This window comes from Labeo rohita, chromosome 11 (genome assembly GCF_022985175.1).
Source record: "Labeo rohita strain BAU-BD-2019 chromosome 11, IGBB_LRoh.1.0, whole genome shotgun sequence".
Classification (NCBI taxonomy): domain Eukaryota; kingdom Metazoa; phylum Chordata; class Actinopteri; order Cypriniformes; family Cyprinidae; genus Labeo; species Labeo rohita.
The window spans coordinates 4,777,554-4,803,258 of record NC_066879.1 but is presented as its reverse complement, the minus strand read 5'-3'; the positions used below and the strand labels follow the sequence as shown (position 1 = coordinate 4,803,258).

The following is a 25,705-nucleotide window of genomic DNA, read 5'->3' as shown; positions in this document are numbered from 1 at the left end:
AGACTGGCGATATTTGCATTTTAACAGACTACTGTCCCCTCTTCAAAAAAAAAAAAAACACTCAAACAGAACAAATTTTAAAAAGAAGAAGAAGAAGAAGAAGAAGAAGAAGAAGAAGAAGAAGACGACACTCAAACAAAACAAAAAACAAAACACACACAAAAATAAATAAAATAAAAATAAAAATAAAAAAAAATGATATGAGTAAAAATGATAAAATTAATAAAAATTAAAAGATATTTACATTCAGTAGAGTACTGCCCCCTCTTCGCTGTTAAAAAACAACAAAAAAATAAAAAAATAAAAAAATAGAAAAACACACACACACACACACACACACACACACACACACACACACAAAACAAACATAATTAATAAAATAAAATAAATAATAAAATAATGGGAAAATTAGCTGTATTTGTAACATTTTTAAATCTAGTAACAGACTACATCCCCCTACATATATTCAATTCATAATGTCAATCTTGTATTTCACTCATGTTAACATTAAATTAACAAACTAGAAAATAAAATTATCAAAGCTTAAATTTTCCCCATTTTATCTACAGAAAAACATATCTATTTTTAGTTGAACAATTCACACCAAGTGGGGGGGAAAAAAAAAAACAAAACAAAAAAAATCACACTCAGGCAGTGATACACTGTTACTGAGCATATGTTGAATAAGCGTCATCTCTCTTACTTGTACATAATCTAAGAAATGTAGAGTGTTACAACTGCCCCAGTCTCCCCTACACTCTACAATCTCCAGCACCCATGTCCATTTTATCCCTTTCATCTTGTGAAGGAGGCAACAAAAGAGGCAAACGTTTGCGCTCTCTGTTCATTCTATTTCCTGCATCGTCCTTCCATCTATTTTATCCTTTACTCCATTTCCTCGCTTCACAGTCTATTACAGCAGAAAAGAAAGAGAGAAGGCCAACAAGACAGACTGCGCTAACATAGTTGAGCGCAACACGGCACATTAACGCAGAGTCCTGACGGCACACTGACAGCTCACAAGCAGCATTCCTCTCCGAGACTGACAACACAATTACATCCTTTTAACACAAGTCATATTCAAACCCTCATCCATATTCAATCCCCTCTAGGGCTGAAAGCTATAAAGAGTAAAAAATAAAATCTGTTCAATACATATTTTATTATTTATGTATTTACCTCAACCAAACAGCCATCAGCCATCGACCTACATAGATTTTTTTCATTGTAAAAGGTAAAAAATAACAATAACAAAACTAAATTATTTATATTTACACTACTGATTTTATTATCTTTTGAAAGAAGTCTGTCCGTGTTACAATTGTTCGTTCATACATCAAAAAACAACAACAGAGTGTCTTTAAAAACCCTTTTGTGCAAACTACTTCCATCAGCCACAGATTCAAATCTCAGTTTGACAGTTTAACAGCTGAGCTCAAGCCTCCGTTACTAATTTGAAAACGTCCTTTTAGAACTAGTAACAAAGGAACGTTGAGTTGCTTCATTGAAAATGTACTGTATTACTGTATTAAAAGATCACTGTATTATGATAAAGAGATTGACTGTGTGAGTGTGATAACCTGCATCTGATACAGCATTCATTCTTCAGATTAATCTCATATTCACAATAAAACATTAGTTTGAATGTCCGCTTAGGAAAGCAATATCTTTGTCGCACTATCCTTTCAGCTGTTAAAGGAGAAGTCCACTTCCAGAACAACAATTCACAAATAATTTACTCACCTCCTTGTCATCCAAGATGTTCATGTCTTTCTGTCTTCAGTCGTAAAGAAATTATGGTTTTTGAGTAAAGCATTTCAGGATTTTTCTTCATATAATATACTTCAATTGTGCCCCCGAATTTGAACTTCAAAAAAGTAGTTTAAATTCAGCTTCAAAGGGCTCTAAATGATCCCAGCCAAGGAAGAAGGGTCTTATCTAGCGAAACGATCTGCCATTTTTTAAAAAAAATAAAAATCTGTATACTTTTTAAAGCACAAAAGCTCATGTAGCACAGGCTCTCGGATGCGCGTCCACGGGTCGTTCTTGAATGATTCGTTCATTTTGCACGAATCTTTAATGTGTCTCGCGAAGCATGCGCAACATCCTATTAGGTTCTGTACTGGAATTAGTTCACCTGTTTCGAGTCTTCAGGTTTTTTGAGTCATTCGTTCATCTTATGGGGCTGTCACATCATGCTGATTTTGACTCGAAAAAAAGATTAGTTCATTTTGCTGAACGAGACTCAAAGGTCCAAGTCGGTAAAATGATCTGAACTCCCCATCACTACTACGAATCACATCTAAGTTCATCGTCTGTGTACTCTGGCTAAAAAAGGTATAGTATGGCGAAAAACTCCATCTTATTTTCTCCTACAACTTAAGAATCGCCCAACACGTTGTACCTTTTTGTTTGTAAACAGCGTTTGACGTACTTCCACTTTCTTAGTCTTTGCGCGTTCCTTTGTAAACACTGGGTCTGTAGTTCCGCCTACATTTGGCGTGACCTTTCGACAAGATTCAATAGTACGTAACATCGTGAACGCGCATGCCAGAACCTGTGCTACATGAGCTTTTGTGCTTAAAAAGTATACACATTTTTATTTTCCGAAAGAAATGACCAATTGTTTTGCTAGATAAGACCCTTCTTCCTTGGCTGGGATCATTTAGAGCCTTTAGGCTGCATTTAAACTACATTTTGGAAGTTCAAAATTGGGGGCACAATTAAAGTCCATTATATGAAGAAAAATCCTAAAATCTTTCCTCAAAAACCATAATTTCTTTAGACTGAAGACAGAAAGACATGAACATCTTGGATGACAAGGGGGTGAGTAAATTATTTGTGAATTGTTGTTCTGGAAGTGGACTTCTTTAAAGTGGAAGTGAAGCAGTCAGTAAATTTACATTATTTAGTAAAGTGAGAGATATTCTGTTGCTTCTGATCGGTGCTGATTCCTCAATAAAGCTTATCATTCTCATGTGTTTTTTAAGCCTTGTCAGTTTAAATAATAAAGTATTTTTATCTATTCAAACATCAGACGGCACAAAATAGATTTAAATGCAGTACCTTTTCTGAAAGAGATTTAAATGCGGTACTCGTGCATTGTGACAGATCGTTCCTGTTTGCGTCTTTAAAATAGTTACATTTATTGTGTTTGTTACATATTTTTTTTTTATTAAAAGTGGGAGCTGTTTTTCTAAATGATCTAAACTTGACTGACTGCTTAATTTCCACTTTAAGGGTGATTTCCGATGCTCCTCAGTGCATTTGTTGGCTGCTTTTACAAGGAGCTGTTGAAACTAGAAATAACTTCCTTGTTTACAACTCTGTTTTAGTCTCTTTCAATACAAAAGTCTTTACTGCTGACTCATAAAAACAATCTCTTGTTGGAATAATGTAAATAAAATCACCATCATAAACACACACACTGTTTCTCAATACTAAACACTGTTAAATACTACTAATATGTACATAAAATATTATTTATTAAATAATAATACTTTATCATCATAAAAGCTGCTAAGCAATTCAGTCAAAAGTACAAAGGCAGTGCTCTGATATACAGCATAAATTTAAATAAAATATAACATGATGAGATTTTGCCCTCAGCCAACACTATAATTCCTAATAATAATAATTTCTTACACTTATATAGCGCTTTTCTGGGTACTCAAAGCGCTTTACATAGAAGGAGGAATCTCCCCAACCACCGCCAGTACGTAGCATCCACCTGGATGATGCGACGGCAGCCATATTGCGCCAGAACACCCACCACACACCAGCTTATTGGTGGAGAGGAGATGTGAGTGATGAAGCCAATCAGAATATGGGGATGATTAGGAGGCCATGATGGTCAGAGGCCAACGGGCAAATTTGGCCAGGATTACTCCCCTACTCTTTTTCGAAGCACATCCTGGGATTTTTAAGTCAGGACCTCAGTTTAACATCTCATCCAAAGGACGAAGCTCTTTGACAGCATAGTATCCCCATCACTACACTGGGGCATTAGGACCCACACAGACCACAGGGTGAGCACCCCCTGCTGGCCTCACTAACGCCTCTTCCAGCAGCAACCTAGTTTTCCCAGGAGGTCTCCCATCCAGGTACTGACCAGACTCAGCCCTGCTTAGCATCAGTGGGCAACCAGTCTTGGGCTGCAGGGTGATATGGCTGCTGACAAACACTATCTGCTCTAAAACAAATAATAGATTATTGAGAACAAAGACTGCCTGTTAGATTTACCAAAAACAAAGTATATTTAACGTTTAACCACTCATCAGAGCCAGTGGCAAATTCCAAAAGAATTGGCAGAGGTGAGGATGCTCTCGGCAGGTTCTTGAGCACTGAACGGTCGCTGAGCTCACACATTAAAGCGAATTTTAAACAGACGTCGTCACTATTAATAAATTACATATTTGAAGTCTAAACAAGTACATTCTCGCCTAAAAACTCTTAAACCATGACACAAAAACACATTTTTGCTCATATATCTCATGAGTCATATGTACAATCAAGTATGATAACATCTGAAGGCTTAAAAAATTGCTTTTCCTTTTTCCTCTCAATAAACCGATACTGTATTCTGAATTCATGAGGAAAACCTCATTATACGATAACGCATCCATGTGAGAAGAAAACCAGAGGGCTATTGAATAGCAAATGTGACATTCTCTCAAATGCAGCGAGAGAAGTTTGTGGGGGGACGCCACATGCTCGAGCTGGCATTTCTGAAGCATTTATTTATTTTTGCTTATATCCCTCCTCTCTTCCTCCTCACTACAATCCATTCTACTCTTCCAGCCATGCACTTCGACCCCTCAGGCAGGAAAAAGACAAAAATATGATGCCGTCATTGTACAAAAAGTTTTGGGGCGGTCGCATGAGGGGAAGCTTGCGGGAATAAAAGTGGGTGATAATGGGAAGCTCTAGGCCGTGTTTAAAAATGAGTGGACAAACACGTGCTAAGTGCAGGAAGCCATCATTACCTCCTGAGGGAGAGAGAGAGATAAACAGTTATAAACATACGGGGTGGTTGTAGGAGTACGCCTGTCGGTGTGAGTGTCAGACACAGAGAGAAGCAGAGAAAGAGGAAGGAAAATGATATTTCTGCTTGTTAGTGACACATGGAAATGGCTGTTTACCAACATTTCCTGCACACCGAGGTCTGACTCACACGGTTTATTCATCTCAATGACCTGCGACACCTAACTCAGCTAACAGCAAAAGAAGATTTCTTTAAACCAATGACAGAAAGGAGAAAAAGTGCATTTTTAAATAGTACTGTATTACACAGCTTCCTCCTGCAGCCAGGAAGACAAGGAGAATGGAAAGAAAGAGACAATTTAATTTCCAAGTGCAAAAGCGATTATTTATTCAGTGGAACAACATTAAAAACAAGAGAAATTATGCCAGAGATAAACAAGGTGATTTTCTTCATACCGTTTTTACTTTCACTCCTTCCTTAGGGGTCTGTTTGGTGGTCAAATTGAAGCCGAGCATCTTACCGGCCAAATCTCCAACAACAGCAGGACTGAAATAGAGAAACATTTTTACAATTTTTATTCATTGTGACTTGCAAATAACCAATAAACAAAAATGCTAGTATTGCTCTACACCTACAGTTGGTCTCACATAGAAAATAAACAATCATATTTTTTTGCATAGAGTGTATTTGTTTAGACTAGCATTAATAATTACAGATACTATTCATTTATACATCAAAACTCTTGTGATTGTGTATCTTTACAGTATCTTTAGTTGTCAGTAACAGACTGATGTAAGTCTTACAAACCTAAAATATACATCACAGTATGAGTGATGGAGTGATGGAGTGATGGAATTTGAAATGATTAAAAGGATAGTTCACCCAAAAATGAAAATTCTGTCATTAATTACTCCCCCTTGTGTTTTTCCAAACCCCTAAGACCTCTGTTTATCTTCGGAACACAAATTAAGATATTTTTGATGAAGTCCGAGCGCTTTCTGACCCTGCACAAACAGCAATGCAACTGACACGTTCAAGGCTCATAAAGGTAGTAAGGACATTGTTAAAATAGTCCATGTTACATTAGTTTCTTTAGTTGTCATGTCAGTGGTTTAATCTTAATTTTACGAAGCTATGAGAATACTTTATGCAGGGTCAGAAGGCTCTCGGATTTCATCACAAATATCTTAATTTGTGTTCTGAAGATGAATGAAGGTCTTACAGGTTTGGAACGACATGTGGGTGAGTAATTAATGACAGAGTTTTCCTTTTTGGGTGAATTACTCTACCAATCAAAAGTTTTTGAACAGTACATTTTTTTAAAGACGTCACTTCTGCTCACCATGCCTTTGCATTTATTTGATGCAAAATGCAGTAAAAGCAATATTAGTAATATTGTGAAATATTTTACTATTTAAAATAACTGCTTTTAATTTGAATATACTTTAAAATGTAATTTATTCCTGTGATCAAAGCTAAATTTTTAGCACCATCACTCCAGTCTTCAATGTCACATGATCCTTCAGAAATCATTCTAATGCTGATTTGCTGTTCAAGAAACATTTTTTATTATTACCAATATTTAAAAAAAGTACATTTTTATCAGGATTTATCTGAAATAAAAAGCTTTTGTAACATTCAAAGGTAATATGTTCTCTGCAAAATTGAGGAAAAACACATATAATATTTAAAATTTAACATAATATCAACTTATTTACTAAACTGTTGTATAAAATCACATTTAAGCTCATGATAGATCGGGACAGAATCAGCACTCCTGTCATATTGCTTTTGCTGCCTGTGTGACATCGTGTGATATGAGACAAAACACATTCAGGAACATTTTTGCACCAATATCTTGCATTTTAGGGCATAACTGCATTTGTTGTTGTTGTTTGTTGTTTGAGTTGTTGCCCTGCATCATATGTGTCAACAGTCAACTGTATGAAATATAAGATGACGTAGAGGTCTGGGGGCGGGGCTAGCGCGTTAACTGCGTTAAAATATTTTAATCACGTTATTTTTTCATAACTAATTAATTAAGTTAATGCCTTAAACTGACAGTTGACAAAAAAAAAAATAAATAAAAAAATAAAAGTTTTAAAAAAATACTGTTTTGCTGTATCTAACCTAAAATGATAAAAATCCATGCAGTGGTTTTTAATTCATCTGTAAAAATAATATTCCCTTTTTCCAAATTGAGGCATTCTCAGATGCCTGTTGTTGTGGTGTCACACCGACAGAGGCCGCTCCCACGATAGTTGATTGACATGAGCGTCTTACCTCAGATCAGCTGTAACAGTCTGACCTCCATGTTTTGATGCAGGAGCAGGGATGTAAGTTAGACAAGAATTGAGCGATTGAGGTTTTGTGTTGCTGGATGTAATAATGAACATAGTGGTCGTCATTGCAGTGAAGCTGAAGATGCAGTGGATTACGCTTGTTTGTGAAGAGAATGCGCCTCCCGATCTACATATATCCGTCTATGTTCACGCGAATCATTCGTGATCCAGCTTCACTTACAGCAGAAATGAGTATAAGGGTTTTTTTTTAATGAATCTTTGCGATCGCCTTTCCTTATAATGTGCTACTTAGCAAGTTTAGCGGCTAAACACGGCTAAATGCAGCTAAAGTAAACCGGCTCGTCACTCCACAGAGAGAAGAGAGGGGCCGGGGCGAGCAGAGCTCATTTGCATTTAAAGCAGCCTCGACCAGAATGGGATGATTTTGACAGAGTTGATTTTGGCAAGGTAAAAAGGGTGTTGTTTTACACTACCATTGAGAATTTTTAACCAAAGTATATTATAGACTTTTCATTAAGACCCTAAAGAATCATATCAACTTGTGGAAAATGGGCATCCGATGACCCCTTTAAAAAACATAAAAAAATTTACAGTTCAAAAACTTTTGACTGGTAGTGTATCCATTTAATACTCAGTATACGCTACGCGATTTTACACCTGTACGACAGTTTTCTGGAGATTGCGACACGTGAGTGATGACTGCATAGTTTGAATTATCAAAGAAGCTCATAAGAGTAATTTTTCCCAGATCGGACATTTCGTGCACTCTAACAAGCTGATATCGGTTCAAACTGTATGCGTACGCAAGTTTATGCATGTGCGCTGATACATTGTGCCATGGTGCTCATGCTAGCAATGCAGGTTTAAATTAGGCTCATTTGCTGATCACGTTGTTCTGCCATCATACTGCAAATAACAATGGTACAGACTAACTAAAAAAGTTGAAGAAACACATACTAGCAGACTCTCAACGATCTTCTAGAGACACAAAAAGCACTGTGCTCATTTGCTAGATAAAACAGATCAGGCTGTGTTACAGAGTGTTTTCTCTGGACGATTCTCTTCAACCCGAATGCCAAAGTACACTACGTGACAGTGATACACGACGCAGGCATTCAGTCATAAATCAGCCCCTACTTGAGGAAAACTCATGGCTTTCTGGTAAAGTTTTCAGAGATTGCTATATTTCAAACGTCTCCTTCATTCTCAAGGGTTTTTTCACAACATTCTTATAGTTTCTATAACACTTATAATTTGTTCAGCTGAGGAATCCATCATTCTGCATTACATCTGAGTTTTAAGGACATCACAAATGCTGAGGCTAGAGCGATACTCTGCTCCATTTTCTCGCTGAGAAATACAGGGTGTCAAAGAATGACAGGAGTTTTAAGAGGAACGAAAGACAGGAAAGCAGGATGTATTCTTTCTCAGAAAATGGGTCTAGGCAGGTACTCACTCTTTTGTTAAATGCACCCCTCCTTTCAAGCCGCTGTCGAACACTCCTTTGCCTCTTCCTCCTGCTAAAATCTGAGCTTTCAGGACAATCTCCTTCGCTTCTAAAGTGACAAAGGGATAAAAAAAAAAAAAAAAAAAAAAAAAAAAAAAAAAGGTTAGAGCCTCAAGATGGCAGGTAAAAAAGGTGCTCCGGACACAAAGTAGTGCTTAGCGGGTGACACAGGTTCAAATCTGGCCTGCAACAATCTCATTTAAGAGACTCTCACAGTACCTCAACAATCATACAGATAAACAAGCAAGCAGAAATGAGATTGGAAGAGGATCTGATGTTTTCAGCTGTAATTTGATTTTAAATATTACGCTGATCTCCACAGGCATGTTTTGATGATGCGTCTTCCAGAGCGGTTAGCAATTTTGTCATTATTTCTTTCATCATGGAAACATCGCTGAGATGGAAGCACACGGCTGAGGAAATAATAGCTTGTCATGAGACACTATGTTGAAACATTTGATCAGTATTGTGGTATATAAATCATTTGATCCAGTTTTGTAAAAGGGACCATATACTGTTGAGCGACTGTAAAGTGACTGAGATTAAAAGAACCTCAGAGATTTTTCACATTACTCTACCAGGGTGTGCAATTTATATATTGTATTCTTACAGCTGACATTTTTACCCACTTTTTTCAAAGGTAAGCTGGAGTAACAAATTGAAAATGTGTTGTGCCATATACCTGGAACAAAAAAAAAAAAAAAAAAAAAAACATTTTAATAATCTAATAGTAATTAAACAATAACATCAATAAATTAAAATTTAGAAAATCAACTAAATAAATAAACAAACAAACAAAATTATTAAATGTTTAATAATTTCATAGTAACAATAAATATATAATAGTATAAATAAATAAAATAAATACGTTAGGGCTGTCAGTCGACTACAATTTTTAATCTAATTAATTATATGATGTGTCGATTAATTAATCAAATTATCCACAAATATTCACAAAAGGTTAATTAAAGCTATTTTTGTGTTAAATGAGAAAGTATTAAGCAGACATTACAAATTGTAGCTTTAGAAAGAAACATTTAGGCTGCAACAGCCTAACGTAAACTATGGAACATAAAGAAGATACTTTGAGTATCAGTATTGTTTTGTTCATATAATGAAAGTTATTGATAACCAAAACAGCTTTGTTACAAACAGTCTTCAAAATACTTTCTTTTATGTTGACATGAGGGTGAGTAAATGATGACAGAATTTAATTTTTTTTGGGTGAACCATCCCTTTAATGTTGTTATTTTTATTATTACTATTATTATTATTTTTTAATGAAATGATACTCTAAATAAGAAACTAAATCTGCCAGCAGGTGGCGGTAAATGTCTTTATGAGTCATCCACTCATTCGATTCGAAACAGCAGATTCATTCAGGAATTAAGTAAATGGCTCCCTTTATGAATGGGCCTTTGAATCATTGATTCACACAATTCGCTCAAAATGCAGATTCATTCAGAAACCAAACACCTCTGTGTTGCTCAGAGACCTGCAACAATTCTGCTATGGCTTCAAAGGTAATATGTTCTCCGCAAAATTAAGCAAAATATAACACAATATCAACTTCTTATTTAGTGAACTGTTGTATAAAGTCACATTTAAGCTTGTGATAGATCGGGATAAAATCAGCACTCGTGTCATATTGCTCTTGCTGCCCGTGTGATATTGTGTGATATGTGATATATATAAATATGAGAAAAAACACATACAGGGGCATTTTTTTTGCACCAATATCTCAAATATAAGAATTTTCATAACTAATTAAATAAGTTAAAGGAGAAGACCACTTCCAAAACAAAAATTTACAGATAATGTACTCACCCCCTTGTCATCCAAGATGTTCATGTCTTTTTTTCTTCAGCCGTGAAGAAATTATGTTTTTTGAGTTAAACATTTCAGGATTTTTCTCCATATAATGGACTGATATGGTGCCCTGATTTTGAACTTCCAAAATGCAGTTTAAATATGGCTTCAAACGATCCCAAATGCGGTTGTAAACGATCCCAGCCGAGGAAGAAGGGTCTTATTTAGGGAAACGATCGGTTATTTTCATTTAAAAAATACAATTGAAATCTTTTTAATCTCAAACGCTCGTCTTTTCTTGCTCTCCTTGAACTCTGTGTATTCTGACTCAAGACAGTTAGGGTATGTCGAAAAACTTTGATCGTATTTTCTCCCTTAACTTCAAAAATCATTTCAAAATCATCCTACATCGCTGCAGAAGTACCGACACAGTCTTTACAAAGTGAACATGCAAAGAAGATCAAACACACTTAACAAAACAGGTAAAACAGCGATATAGGATGATTCTGAAGTTGAGGGAGAAAATGAGATAGGAGTTTTTCGATATACCCTAACTGTCATGAACCGGAAAAAACAGTTCAGGCAGAGTGAGACAAGACGAGTGTTTGACATTAAAAAGTAAATAAATTGTATTATTTTTATGAAAATAACCGATCGTTTCACTAGATAAGAACCTTTTTTCTCGGCTGGGATGTTTAACCGCATTTGGGTTCGTCTGAAGCCGCATTTAAACTGCATTTCGGAAGTTCAAAATCGGGGGCACCATTAAAGTCCATTATATGGAGAAAAATGCTGAAATGTTTCCCACAAAAAACAAATTTCTTTACGGCTGAAGAAAGAAAGACATGAACATCTTGGATGACAAGGGGTGAGTACATTATATGTCAATTTTTGTTCTGGAAGTGGATTTTCTCCTTTAATGCGTTAAACTGACAGCCATAAAATACATACATACATAAATGTGTACCGCATGTTCTGTAATAAATTTGTCAAAATCGTTCTTGACGCGTTCTGTCTACTGCCATCATTATACACTTACAAGCACTCAGTTTTGCAAGGTTATAATGTGAAGTCAGGAGGAGGTTTAAATCATGTTACATTTTATGGCATCCAGCTAGACTCTCATCACCTCAGAGGTTTGAACCGGAACAATGAATTGGCACATGGAATAATGACTTCACAAAGTCATTAACATCTTCACATGATCATAAAAGGCTGTCGCGACTGAGAACTACAAATGAATTCAAAGATGAACCAAAACGTCCTGCAGGCATCTGGGAAATAAACAGAAAAAAGAGAAAGGAGGAAAAATGAGAAAAACCAGAAGAGCAAGTGATTGACAGGTGCTGTAAACCAAAAGGAGCACCTGGAAGATAAAAGAGGGGCTCTGTGAAGATATAAATGCTACTTATAAATACACTTTTAATTAATTTTGTCCCAAAGAGCATTGATAACAACAGTCCAGTGTAAGCAGAAGCTGATTATTTTACCCAAATTTGCGTGGCTAGACATTTTTGTGTGTTTTCAAGTTAAGCCATTACCTTAGCAAACATTAAAATCAATTTAAAGTTAAGTCTCCTGCGCAGAATCTGTTACCACATCTGCACTCAGCTCTAACCATGTCTTATGAAAAAATAATCTTCCATGGCTTGAGCAGAAGATCTGGTGTTTGTCCAGTATTTTACAGGACGTTTTTAGAAGAACAACAAATGTTTGGCATTCACTGTAAAAAAACAAAAAAAAAAAACAAAAAAAAACTATTTTTTTTGAGTCAACTTAAAATTATTTGTTACCTGGCTGCCTTAAAATTTTAAGTTCAGTCAACTCAAAAAAAGTTTATTCAACTTGAAATGTTAAATTATACTAAGTGACAACTTAGATATTTGAGTTGATTCAACTTAACATTTTAAGGCAGTTGGGGTACTTACCCATATGTTAAGTTTAACAAACACAAATATATAAGTTGTTACTTAGTACAACTTAACATTTCAAGTTGACTAAATAATTTATTTATTTTATTTAATTTTTTTATTTCTTTTAGAACAAAGTCTCATTTGCTCACAAAGGCTGCATTTATCTGATCAAATATAAATAAAAACAGTAATATTGTAAATTATAATTACAATTTAAAATAACTGTTTTCTATTTGAATATATCAAGGGTCCTGTGAAATTAATTTCATTTTTTATTTTTTCATTTTAATTCTAAACTGTTTTAATGGTTAAAAAAATCTAAATGTATGTCTCATTAATTCCATCTTGAAACGTACACAATTTAAAAGCAATTTAAACAAAAATGACATTTCTAAGACCCACTGAAATATGCTTTATTTTATTGTAAAAAAAAAAAAAAAATAGAAAATGTATTTTTATCAAATTCTTCCATTTTAATGGTTTCACTAAACTGTAATAATAACAAGCATCTCTAATTGTTTTTGTTTGTTTGTTTGTTTTGTTTTGTTTTGTTTTTTTAATTAAATGTATTACATTTAAAACTATTCTTTTCTGTCTTTTTTTTTTTTTTTTCCAAAAATACTTTGTTGTGTATTTACATTTTTCTGATAAATAAATTCTGGTAAATATTTTTGTTTTTGGTAAATATTCCTTAAAAAAAATGTTTTAATAATAATTCCATTTGTAATAATAGCACTATAATTACATTAAGTACTATATTTCTGTCACAGTTTCTTCAAGTTAAACCAAACCTTTAATTTGACGGGTAGCTGAGAAGGCCTGTTTCTGTTTATAAGGCTAATCAGTAATGATGTTCTTTGATAATGTTATACTGGAGCTGGTCGCAATGCAGTGGGACAGCTAACCAATCACAACACATTTAGTTTTTCGCAAGCCGGGCCTTCATTAAACCCGGAACTAATCAAGCCTTATGTGCCAGGCTGGGGAGAAAGGTATTGTAATAATGTAAATTTTGTGATAAATAATGTGTTTTTTGAACCACCAAGCATGAGAGCATGTTCTAGTACACCCCCAAAAACAAAATCAAGACTTTATAAAAGAGCATAATAGGACCCCTTTAATTTACAGAACATTTGAAATATGGCAGGAAATGATGAACAGAACATGATGGAGCATGAAGGCCTTGGCTCCCACATAAGTCATTCTTAAAGAGCCACGCTGCTGTTCACAGCCCTCGGGGTGGACGTTAAGAGTTCTCCCACTTTAGGTGCTGATTAAGACTCACTATCACCGCTGCGTCTCACCCAAACCACAACTCAGCCATTGACTTGAGCGCATGCATAATTTATCACTGCCACACAGAGCTGATAGCATTGATCATGTGTGCGACCGTGAGGGATAAGAATGCAAAAGCGGCAAAAACAGAGATACAGAAGCCGCTGGATCACTTAATCAAAACTAAGAGAGATATAACAAAACAACTGAGGAGAGGCTGGCGATGGTTGAAGACTTAGCACAACACCTCTTGTCCCGATAAGAGATCTGATAGTGTTAGACAGGAAACTCCTGCACATGGGAATGTGATGATGAGCGCTACAGAGAGCCAGAGATGAGAGCGATATCGAGTGAGTGAAAGAGAGACACTGAGATGGAAAAAAATAAATGGACAATTCTGTCATTTATTTCTCACCCTCATGTCATTCCAAACCCGTAAGACTTTCGTTTATCTTCAGAACACAAATTAAGATATTTTTAATTAAACCCAACAGCTTTCTTATCCTACGTAGACGGCAACACTACTACCATGTTCAAGGCTCACAAAGGCAGTAAAGACATCGTTAAAATAGTTGATGTGACATCAGTGGTTCAGCCGTAATGTTATGAAGCTACAAGAATAATTTATGAAAGTAACCGATCGTTTCGCTAAATAAGACCCTTCTTTCGCAGCTGGGATCGTTTGAAGCCACATTTAAACTGCATTTTGGAAGTTCAAACTCGGGGCTTCATATCAGTCCATTATATGGAGAAAAATCCTGAAATGTTTTCCTCAAAAAACATAATTTCTCTACGACTGAGGAAAGAAAGACATGAACATCTGGATGACAAGGGGGTTGAGTACATTATATGTGAGTCATTCTTTTGGAAGTGGACTTCTCCTTTAAATGACAGAATTTTATTTTTTGTGTAAACTATCACTTTAACCATTCAGGCATGTACAAGGCCAGGAAAATGTGATGCAAAATGTCTGTTGACAAAGAGTTTGAGCAATTCTGTAGGAGATGACATAATTAGTTCACTGTATTTTAGGAACAGAAGTGACTTCATAAACAGCCATATAAATACATTTTTAGCAGGAAAAAGCATAATTCATAAACACCCTTGCAGATTTTGTGAACTCAGCTGCTAAGCTACTAGGCTAAGCTGTTAACTAGATAAGCTCTTTTGGAGGTGGATTGTGAATTGAAGCAATATTTATAAACACACACACACAAAAACTGTTGTTTGTGTGAACAACAGATGTGCTTTAACAGAAGGGTTTATTCAGCCATTTTATATCATTTAATGGTTTTTTGTGAGACGACTTGTGTTTAATAAACTAGCTCATTATAATTGCCCCATTACAACACAGTTAAAGATGTTAACACATTTTGTGAGAATCGCAGTCAAAGCACTGTAAAATACTACACACATAATTGTTTTTACTTAAAACAATATATTTAAAAAAAAAAAAAACAATATAATTAAAGTAACACTACTGTTCAAAGGTTTGAGGTTGGTACCTTTTTTTAACTGGTTATATGAAAGAAGACTATGTTGTTATGTTTTAACAAAACTGCATTTATTTGATCAAAAATACAGTAAAAATCAATAATATTGTGAAATATTATTACAATTTAAATGAACTGTTTTGTATTTTAATATATTTTGAATTATAATTTATTCCTGTGATGGTAAAGCTGAATTTTCAGCATCATTTCTCCAGTCTTATGTGTCACATGATCCTTCAGAAATCATGCAGATTTTGTACCAAAACTCAAAAGCGCTCATTCTTATTATTATCAATGTTAAAAACAGTTGTGCTGTTTAATATTCTTGTGGAAACCATGATATACATATACATATACATATATATATATATATTTTTTTACATATTTATATATATACATATACATATACATATATAGGATTCCTTTCTATTCTACATATACATACATACATATATATGCCACATTAAAAAAATATATATAAAAATCTAAAAGGATTCCTTTCTATTCTACAATAGCGTTTTGATGCCACATTAAAAAAAAATTAAAAATCTAAAATTACGAGATTGAAGTCATAATATTTTGAGAATAAAATGGTTGTGAGGATTTAAGATGTAGTCCAACGCAAAATATATGGCTAAACACACACTAAAACACATCCATGATGGAGAAAACACTCACAAACACAGAAATTAAATAGTTAAACTGTTATATTAATGCTCATTAAGCATTACTGCTTTTACACACACAGACATAATTTGTTGCACCTTGAAGATTTGTGTAATAAATGGTAGGTGACAAAATGTTTAGTGCAAATATTGACTTTAAGATTTTATATATCATTTTCAGGTTTCGCTGTAATCATAATCTTGTATTATTGTCAAATATGATATATCTGTATAATTTAAGTGTTAAACTTTGACTAAATGTGATTTGAAATGTTGTAACAGTGATTTAGTTTATGCATAAATTGAAATTAATTGAAAACAAGCCATGAAATGCACTGTTGTAGTCTGTTTAATGATGCATTAATGGTCTTCTACTGCCATCTAGTGGTTAAAGTTGCAATTTCATGGCGTTTTAAAAAAAGGATGCATTGTTTTAAGTTTATAACTGTAACTTTGCCTTTTTTGCCTTATGTTGATAAAATTGTATGCTTCTTTAGAATTATATGATAATGATTTTACTTAGGTTTGTGAAATTTTGTTTTCTTTTAGGATTTATAGATTTTTGGGTACAGTAGATCATGATCTTATTATTAAGTGGTGCTGTTTTTGCTGTCTAAATGCAAATGTTCAACATTTTTTTGATAATTGTTGATCTAGAGGGTCCAGAGAATGTTACTACAGTGATTTTATGTATTTTGAGTTTAAAACCTAGGACTAGTTTACAAAAGTAGGTTTTTTTTTTTTTTTTTTTAATAATATAACATATTTAAAGAATAGTTGGATTGACAGCAATGGTCCTGGAGGCAAAGTTGTTCAGAATGAGGACATCTATATCATATGATATGAAGATCTAGTGGTTGTGTGAATATATTTGCATGTTTTTAGCAAGTTGAGGCCAATTACCATAGAAATTTTGTTTTTGAAGCCGTTTTAACTGTTATAGTGCCACCTATGGTCTGATCTTCATGAAACTTTGCATGCCTGTTTAGCATCATAAAAGGTTGTGTGGATTTAAGATGTAGTCCAATGCAAAATATATGGCAACACAATAAAACACATCCATGATGGAGAATAAACTCACAAACAGAAATTAAATAGTTAAACTGTTATATTAATGTTCATTAAGCATTACTACACACACATTTTGTTGCACGTAAGAGATTTGTGTATTAAATGGTAGGTGACAAAATGTTTAGTGCAAGTCTTTTTAAGATTTTATATATAGTTTTCAGGTTTCACTGTAATCATAATCTTGTATTATTGTCAAATATGATATATGTGTTTAAATGAAGTGTTAAACTTTGACTAAATGTGATTTGAAATGTTATATAGTGATTTAGTCTTTGCATGAATTGAAATGAATGGAAAATCTGTGAATAGCACTGCGCATTTCAATGAGCCATTGGTGGTCTTCTACTGCCATCTAGTGGTTATAGTTGTAATTTCATTACATTTTGAAGAGCGATGCATTGTTTTTAAGCTTTATAACTGTTACATTGCCTTTTTTTGCCTGATGTCTTTAAAATGCAGGCTTGTTTAGAATCATATGATGATGATTTGACTTAGGTTTGTGATATTTTCTTTTCTTTTAGGTTTTATAGACTCGGGTACAGTAGATCATGATCTTATTATTAAGTGGCTATCTAAATGGTAGGGATGTGACGAGACCAGTCGGATTTCGCGAGATCTCGTGACAGTATCCTCCCACAACATTTTGCCATGTTTACATTAGAGCTGCACTATTAATCCTTAAAATATTGAGGTGTCGATTCAAACACCCACGCGATCTTATTCCTAAATGACAACGAGTTATCTATGTCTATTAGGACTGTTTCACATCGCCAGTGTCAGTGGAGCGTGAGAAGCAGGTTTTGTCGCTGCCATGTTAATGAATCAGAAGGTCGGAGTAAATGTGAACGCAGAAAGAGCAACACAAACAGTCTTTTCAACCACATTATAATCATTATTTCAGTGTTACAGATATTTAAATAATAGAAGTACTGGGATAAAAGTTTATAGTTTGGGTATAAACACTTATTGTCTACAGTAGCGATAAAAACGAAAGTATTTTAACACGTGTATCTATTGTAACGCTTATCCTCTTCCGCCAGGAGGTGGCGACAACTGCCCGTTTAAAAAAAAAAAGTATGTCATTGAATCATTCATTCAGGAGATTTCAATAGTCAAACAAGTCTTAATGAAGTGAGACACTGTCTCCTTTATTGAATGTTTTTTTTTTTTTTTTTTTTTTTTAAATGAATATATGTTTTTAAAAGACTTAAGCAATGAACAGTTTGTCATTTGCCATTTACCATACACAGCTTGTGTTTTTGAAGCCTTTTTAACTCTTATAGCGCCACCTATGGTCCGATCTTTACGAAACTTTGCATGCTTGTTAAGAATCATCTGACACATGTTTTCACCAATTTTCGTAAAGTTTTGAGTTTTTGTTTAGTATTGATAGGCTTTTGGGTATATGTGGCCACGCCCCTGTTGTAAATGACCCCGTTATAGCTAACCGAAGGACAAAATTCAACATTTGTTTGATAATTATTGATCTAGAGAGTTCAGAGAATATTACTGCAGTGGTTTGATCGAGATTAAGCGAAAAACCTAGGACTAGTTCACAAAAGTAGGTTTTTAACATATTTGTGAATAATTAATGAACGGTTTGATTGACAGCAATGGTTCTTGAGGCAAAGTTGTTCATCATGAGGAGATCTATCAAATGATATGAAGATCTAGTCTTTGTGTGAATAGATGAGCATTTATTTAGCCATTTGAAGCCACTTACCATACACAGCTTATGTTTTTAAAGCCTTTTTAACTGTTATAGCGCCACCTATGGTCCGATCTTCACGAAACTTTGCATGCTTGTTAAGAGTCACCTGACACATGTTCTCACCATTTTTCGTAAAGTTTTGAGTTTTCGTTTAGGTTTTATAGGCTTTTGGGTATATGTGGCCACGCCCCTTTTCTAAATGACCTTGTTAAAGCTAACCAAAGGACAAAATTCAACATTTTTTTGATAATTATTGATCTAGAGAGTCTGGAGAACTGTGCTGCAGTGGTTTGATCGAGATTGAGTGAAAAACCTAGGACTAGTTCGCAAAAGTAGGTTTTTCACATATTTGCGAATAATTAATGAACGGTTTGATTGACAGCAATGGTTCTTGAGGCAAAGTTGCTCAGCATGTGGAGATCTATCAAATGATATGCATATTGTGTGGATGTGTGAAACACCACGTGAGTGAGGCAAGTTACAGAGGCAAAAAACTCGTTAGCGCCAACTAGTGGCCGATTTCTTTCAAAATTCTTACAGTCCTTTAGGGCCATGAGTCAAACATGCCCAGTGAGTTTCGTTCCGATTGACGTCCGTTAACCTTGTCTAATGGGTGCTCAAACTTCATTGGCTGATGGCGGCCATGTTTTTTGAGATACACCAATGTCCTTATAGACCCTTATGGCACATTGGACAAAGACACTACATACCAAGTTTGAGGTCGATCGGACTAACGGTTGCGTAGTTATAGGCATTTTCGTGTTTTTTTCCCTTATAGCGCCACCAAGTGGCAGAGCTATGCAATTTTTTTGATTTGACCAAAGATTGAGCTCTTACATATGCGTACCAAGTTTGGTGAAGATACCTCATTTGGTTCATGAGTTATAGCCATTTTAGTAAAAATGGTCTCCCACCTGACAAACTTTTTGGGGCCCCTTCGCAACGATGAGTCAAAATTTCAACTTTTTTTTAATAATTATTGGTATTCACTGTCCAGAGAACATTTCTGCAGTGGTTTGGTTCCGATCGGGTGAAAAACCTAGGACTAGTTCGCAAAAGTAGGTTTCGGACATAATTAACATTTGCGGGAAAACGGGGCCTCCAGGACCCCAAATCACAGGGGGTTTTTTAAATTTGTATTGATCCAAGGATTCCAAAAATGTTAAAATTTTGAGTCTACGACAAGCGGTTTAGAAGTTATGACCACTTTCGCGTTGTTGATCGCTGTAGCGCCACCTATAGGCCGATTAGGGCGATACTTTGTCACAACGTCCCCACGGGGAGCTCTACCATTTGGCCAAGATTCAGCTCTCTAGGCCCTACGGTTTTGTCTGCACGATCAGTTTTAGCGGAAAATCAGCCTGGAGCTCCAGGTGCAAGACCTCCATTGCCTTCTCAGGACCACAAAAGCCTCAAAAGGCAGTTTATTTATTTATTTTTTCAGCACAGCAGTATTTACGTGCAGGTCGTGTATGCCAGCTTTTGCTGCTTTTGTACAATACAAAATAAATAAAATGGTGTGTGAACGTTCTGTAGGCTGCATGTCTGAGGCAGAGATGGGCCAAGTGATAACTAAGAGAAAACGCATTTTGTCACCTTATACTAAAAATGTATTTTTAGGTAGTGTGGGTTGGTATATACTCACACTTTGTTGCAAAAATAAGACATAGTTGGCTAAGTGTTTTGTACTGCAATGCATTCTCATGTTTGGAAAAAAATATAGGAACTTTAAAATAGAGCTGTAAAATATATTCATCACTTTATTTTTATTTATTTATTTATTTATTTATTGCTGACAATGAACACACAGTGGAAGCATTTTTATGATAGCTGCATGTTTAATTAAGACCTTATTTGATATTTGTTGTTTACTGTACAATATTTATAAAATTAAATTAAATTAAATTAAATTAAATTAAATTAAATTAAATAGTGGGGTTCACCAGGGAAACACAATGTAATTTCTTTATGTCATGTTAAAGTTATTTTAGTGTCACTGAAATACTAATAGAGTGTCAATTAATATTTTGAATCGGCTTAATTTTCATATTTTCTGATTTCATTTTAATTAATAATTAATTAATTGATTTATTTATTTATTGCAGTTTTTTTTTTATTAATTTTTATTTCAGTTTTAGTTTGTTATTTTAATACATCAAGTTAAACTAAACTAAAATGAGAAATGTTGTCCTGGCAACTAGCTTAAATGAAAAAAAAATATATATATTTTATTTTATTTTATTATTTTATTTTATTTCAGGTAAGGTTAATTTTATTTAAAAAATTGTATTGTTATTTTTATATATTTTAACAAAAACGTTTTTTTTTTTTTATAATTTTAGTTTTAGTATTAGTATTTCATTCAGATATACAACAGAAAGGTTAAGGCTAAAAAAGTTTTACAGTTTTTTTATCATTATATTTTAGATATTTTATAAAATAAAGAGTTGAATGCTTTTTAAAGACCCACAAATGCCTTATGACAATAATAGATCCCTATATGTCGTCTATGTAGTCTGTATCCATACTAGTCAATATCTATTTATAATTAAAACATATTTCATTAAATATTTCATGTTATCTTTATATATCTATATAAATACATGTGATTGCATTAGACATCTAATAACATGAAAATCCACTTTCTTGAAAGCTAGCATCAGCTTTAAGTGTGCCAAGTTAACAAAGGTCGACTTCACAAACAAAACGTCCAACATGGTGTTTGTTCAGAGCACTGTTTGATTATCTCATTAATTAACTGAACTGAATGCTAAACGAACATACGCCGTTAATTCAGGGTGTAATTTGCATTACTGTCAATTCATAATTTTAAATGAGGGCATAAATGAAGAAAAATAATGAAAATAAAAAAAAATAATAATAATAAATCACCCATGAGCAAGAGTTTAAAATAAGCAAGATACTGCCTACTGAAGTGAAACACTAATAATTTCTTGCCCTAACATACTATTTAGCCCAAAAAATTACATGCAGAAGCAAATACGTTTGTACAGTTTGCATGACATCGGAAGTAATTTCAGTAATACAGTCCCTCCAATTCCTCATTAATAAGTTGAAATGAACTTGAAGCTTATGTACCAATGACATCAGTAAGTAGTTCAGCGCTGTGTTGCTGCTTCTGCTTCACTGTTTCTTATTTTCTGAGTCCCTAATGTCTCTCTGGCTGTGGACATGACTGCAGGGTAAGAGACACAGAGGTGTCCTGTTGTTTGATATTCAGCGAGAGCAATGGGGCTGCGGTAATGGGGTGTGGAGCGGGGTTCAGGGGAAACCGTGCGCTTTCAGACAGCTGAGAGAACAACACAGGGAAGTCAAGATCCCTCATGTGTGTTTAAGGCCATAAAATGGGTTGAGACTAAGAGAAACATACTAAACAGGAGGACTGAGTTGGGGGAAGTAGTGTTTACTGAAGATAATGTTCTGCTATAGGGCAAATATTAGTAAATGAAACATCCTATGATAACAGGGCTACAGGATGTACTTCTGTGTGCATTACAGTCACTGTGATTACAGCAAATTATTGTATTATTTTTACTCATGCGATGGAAAACATCATTTGCTCAGGAAAAGCATCCTCAAAAACAGGATTAGTTTTCTACATGACGTTTGAGAGCGTTCTAATAATATATATACTTGATGATACACTGTAAAAAAAAAAATAGTCTAAAAATCAAACCAAAAACTGTTATTTTACCCCAAAAAATGCTTTTAAGGCTTTAAGATAGAAATAATATTATATATAATAAATAAATAAATAAATAGTAGACAGACAGACAGAGAGACAGACAGACAGACAGACAGACAGATAGATAGGCCAATAAATAAATAAACAAATAAATAGAAATTGAATTATATATAATAAATAAACTAATAAATAGACATACATATATAGGCTAATAATTAAATAAATAAATAAATAGATAAAAAATAAACAGTAGATAGATAGATAGATAGATAGATAGATAGATAGATAGATAGATAGATAGATAGATAGGCCAACAAATAGAAATGGAATTATATATAATAAATAAACAAATAAATAGACAGACAGACAGACATATATAAATAAATAAATAAATAAATAAATAAACAGTAGATAGATAGATAGATAGATAGATAGATAGATAGATAGACAGACAGATAGACCAATAAATACATAAACAGAAATATTATTATATATAATAAATAAATAGTAAATAAATAAATAAATAAAAATATAAATATTATTATATAAAGAAAATAAATAGAAAAAGTAGATCAGAATCAGAATCAATACCCAAGCCTAAATAAATAAAAATACTATAATAAATAAATAAATGAATAAATAGATAGATAGATAGATAGATAGATAGAAAGATAGATAGATAGATAGATAGATAGATAGAAATAGTGTTATATATAATAAATAGAAATAGTAAACAAAGAATATTATATATAGTAAATAAATAGTAAAAGTAGACAGATAGACAGATGGATAGATGGATAGATAGACAGATAGATACTGTAGATAGACAGATAGATAGACAGATAGATAGACAGACAGATAGACAGATAGAGAGACAGATAGAGAGACAGATAGAGAGACAGATAGAGAGACAGATAGAGAGAAAGATAGACAGATAGACAGATAGACAGATAGATAGATAGATAGATAGATAGATAGATAGATAGATAGATAACAACATTACATTTTTTACTGCTGTTCAAATATAACAAATATAAAGTGAATGAAATCCTTGAGAATCAGAATCGATACCCAAGCCTAAATAAATAAAAATACTGTAATAAATAAATACAAAAATAAATAGAAATAGTATTATATATAATACATAGAAATAGTAAATAAAAATTTTTATATATAGTAAATAGAAAAAGTAGACAGATGGATAGATAGACAGATAGATAGATAGACAGATAGATAGATAGATAGATAGATAGATAGATAGATAGATAGATAGATAGATAGATAAATAATCACAATATTAAATTTTTTACTGCTGTTCGAATATAACAAATACAAAGTGAATGAAATCCTTGAGAATCAGAATCGATACCCAAGCCTAACAGGCAAACAACTAAAAAAAAAAGCAACATTTCTTTATACCCTAATGTATAAACACCATCTTTCTCTGTCCTAAATCCAACTAATTTGTTGTTGCCTGATAAACAGCACTCAGCTCAGACTCGAGTGCTTGACCTGTGCAAGTCGTCGTGCTGCTGTGTTTTCCACCTCTTGACATCACCGTCTGCTCCTGCCTGCACAGGAACAAGTCCGAACGGAACAATGATCCGGCTCTAACTCCTGTCTAATGATGCCTGTCTGCTTGGAAACGGAGCAGAGGTTGATAAGAGAAGGCCACTACTTCTGTCTCAAGTTTCATGCGTGTTATTTCAACTTCAACTGTCACCACATCACTGACAGCTGAGTTCTTGTTAAATTCATCCACCTGCTCCTCATCACAATCCTTCATAATGATCTCCCACCTCTATTAGAGTGCTGCCGAATGTAGTAGAGAACCTGCTGGAGTCTTTCGAGTGTATTCAAAATTTCACAAGACCACATTACAGAAAGCCAAAGCCAGGAAGATGAACATTGTACGCTAATGTACATCCAGTTTCGTTATCACCTCATAAATGGGTCCTTAAGTAAACTGAATATACACACAAACATATTATACGAGTACTATACGCAAACTTAAACCAAAATGCCCTTTTCCCCATATTTTTGTGCTCTTGTGTTGCAGCTAAAACATTATGTTTGTAAGAATTTAGATGATTTTTAAATACAGCATATTAAAGATTAGTTTCCTAAAAGAAATACTAAGGAAGTCAGCTAAGGAATACATATTAAGTTTTAGGTAATCTTAGGTTTTTAGGCTTTAAAGACTTAGTATGCGTCAGACGTCTGTGCAAGAATTAACAACACAGCACCACCTTTGCAGGGTAAAGGCTTAAACAAGAGGAATAGAAAACATTCATTCGGCAAAAGACCAACAATCTATCAATACGTCGTCAATAAGAGATTAAGTTACTTAAGTTAGCAATTAATTTTAAATCTAGAAAATTCTAGAAAATCTTAAGTTTATCTAAAACCTAAAGTTTAGTTATGTCACAGCCATCAGCTATGATGTGCTTACTTGCTAGTCATTGCAGTTAGTATCGGGGGAGGGGCTTTCTCATTCTGTATTTGATTGGACGAAAATCTGTGCAGTGCAGGATGAGTCATCAAGATTTTTGGTCTGCTTTTTTAAAAGGAAAAGGCTGTAAATCTAATGCATTTATCTGCTAAATTGAATGTTTAGAATAGGGGTGGGCAACATGACCAAAATCTTATATCACAATATGAGTAATTGTATTTCACGGTAATGATATTTATCACAATATAGTTGTTTTTGCTTTAAATAAGGTCTTTACTGATACCATAAAAATTTCATAATTCTTGAAACCACTGTCAATATCAAGACAGTTAGGGTATGTAAAACTTAGGGATGGCGAAAACTAAAAAATTTCTTGACCGACCACCAAGCCTCATTAGCCGGTTGAAACCGGTTAACCGATTAGTTTAAAATATGGTACGCTATTTGAAATAACAGCCATTTCGAGCCGCGCCTGCAATTTCGCAACTCTGTCGCATCTCTCTGCCGCTCTGCCTCCCGCACACACACACACACACACACACTGCCACTCACGTCACTTTTTTAAAATCCCCTACAGCGCGAAACATGAGTCCCGCAAACGCGGCGCGGAAGAGCTTGTTGTATGTAATCGCAGGACAAATGGCTCCTTAGTTTCAAATGGTTTGGGTACAAGGTGATCGCTTTGAAAATAAAGGCGTTTGTCTAGGTTAGAAGCTCATTTGAAACATTGCCACGGCTCATTTAAGAAAATGACAGCTCCGAAGAGACGCCGCTCTAACCTCGAGTGTTTTAGCCTGTTGCCTTTACTTTTCGCAA

At 34.1% G+C, this 25,705-nt stretch overlaps 1 protein-coding gene across 1 annotated transcript in view; it reads right to left on the bottom strand.

Annotated features, from left to right (window-relative positions):
• The window catches only part of suclg2 (succinate-CoA ligase GDP-forming subunit beta), a 160,527-nt gene that overhangs the window by 90,757 nt on the left and 44,065 nt on the right, over window positions 1–25,705 (bottom strand). Inside the window, exons 3-4 of the mRNA XM_051122645.1 lie at window positions 8,744–8,843; window positions 5,440–5,530 (exon numbers count right to left, since the gene is read on the bottom strand). Coding sequence (XP_050978602.1) covers window positions 5,440–5,530; window positions 8,744–8,843 — 191 coding nt within the window. The remainder of the gene's footprint in view (window positions 1–5,439; window positions 5,531–8,743; window positions 8,844–25,705) is intronic.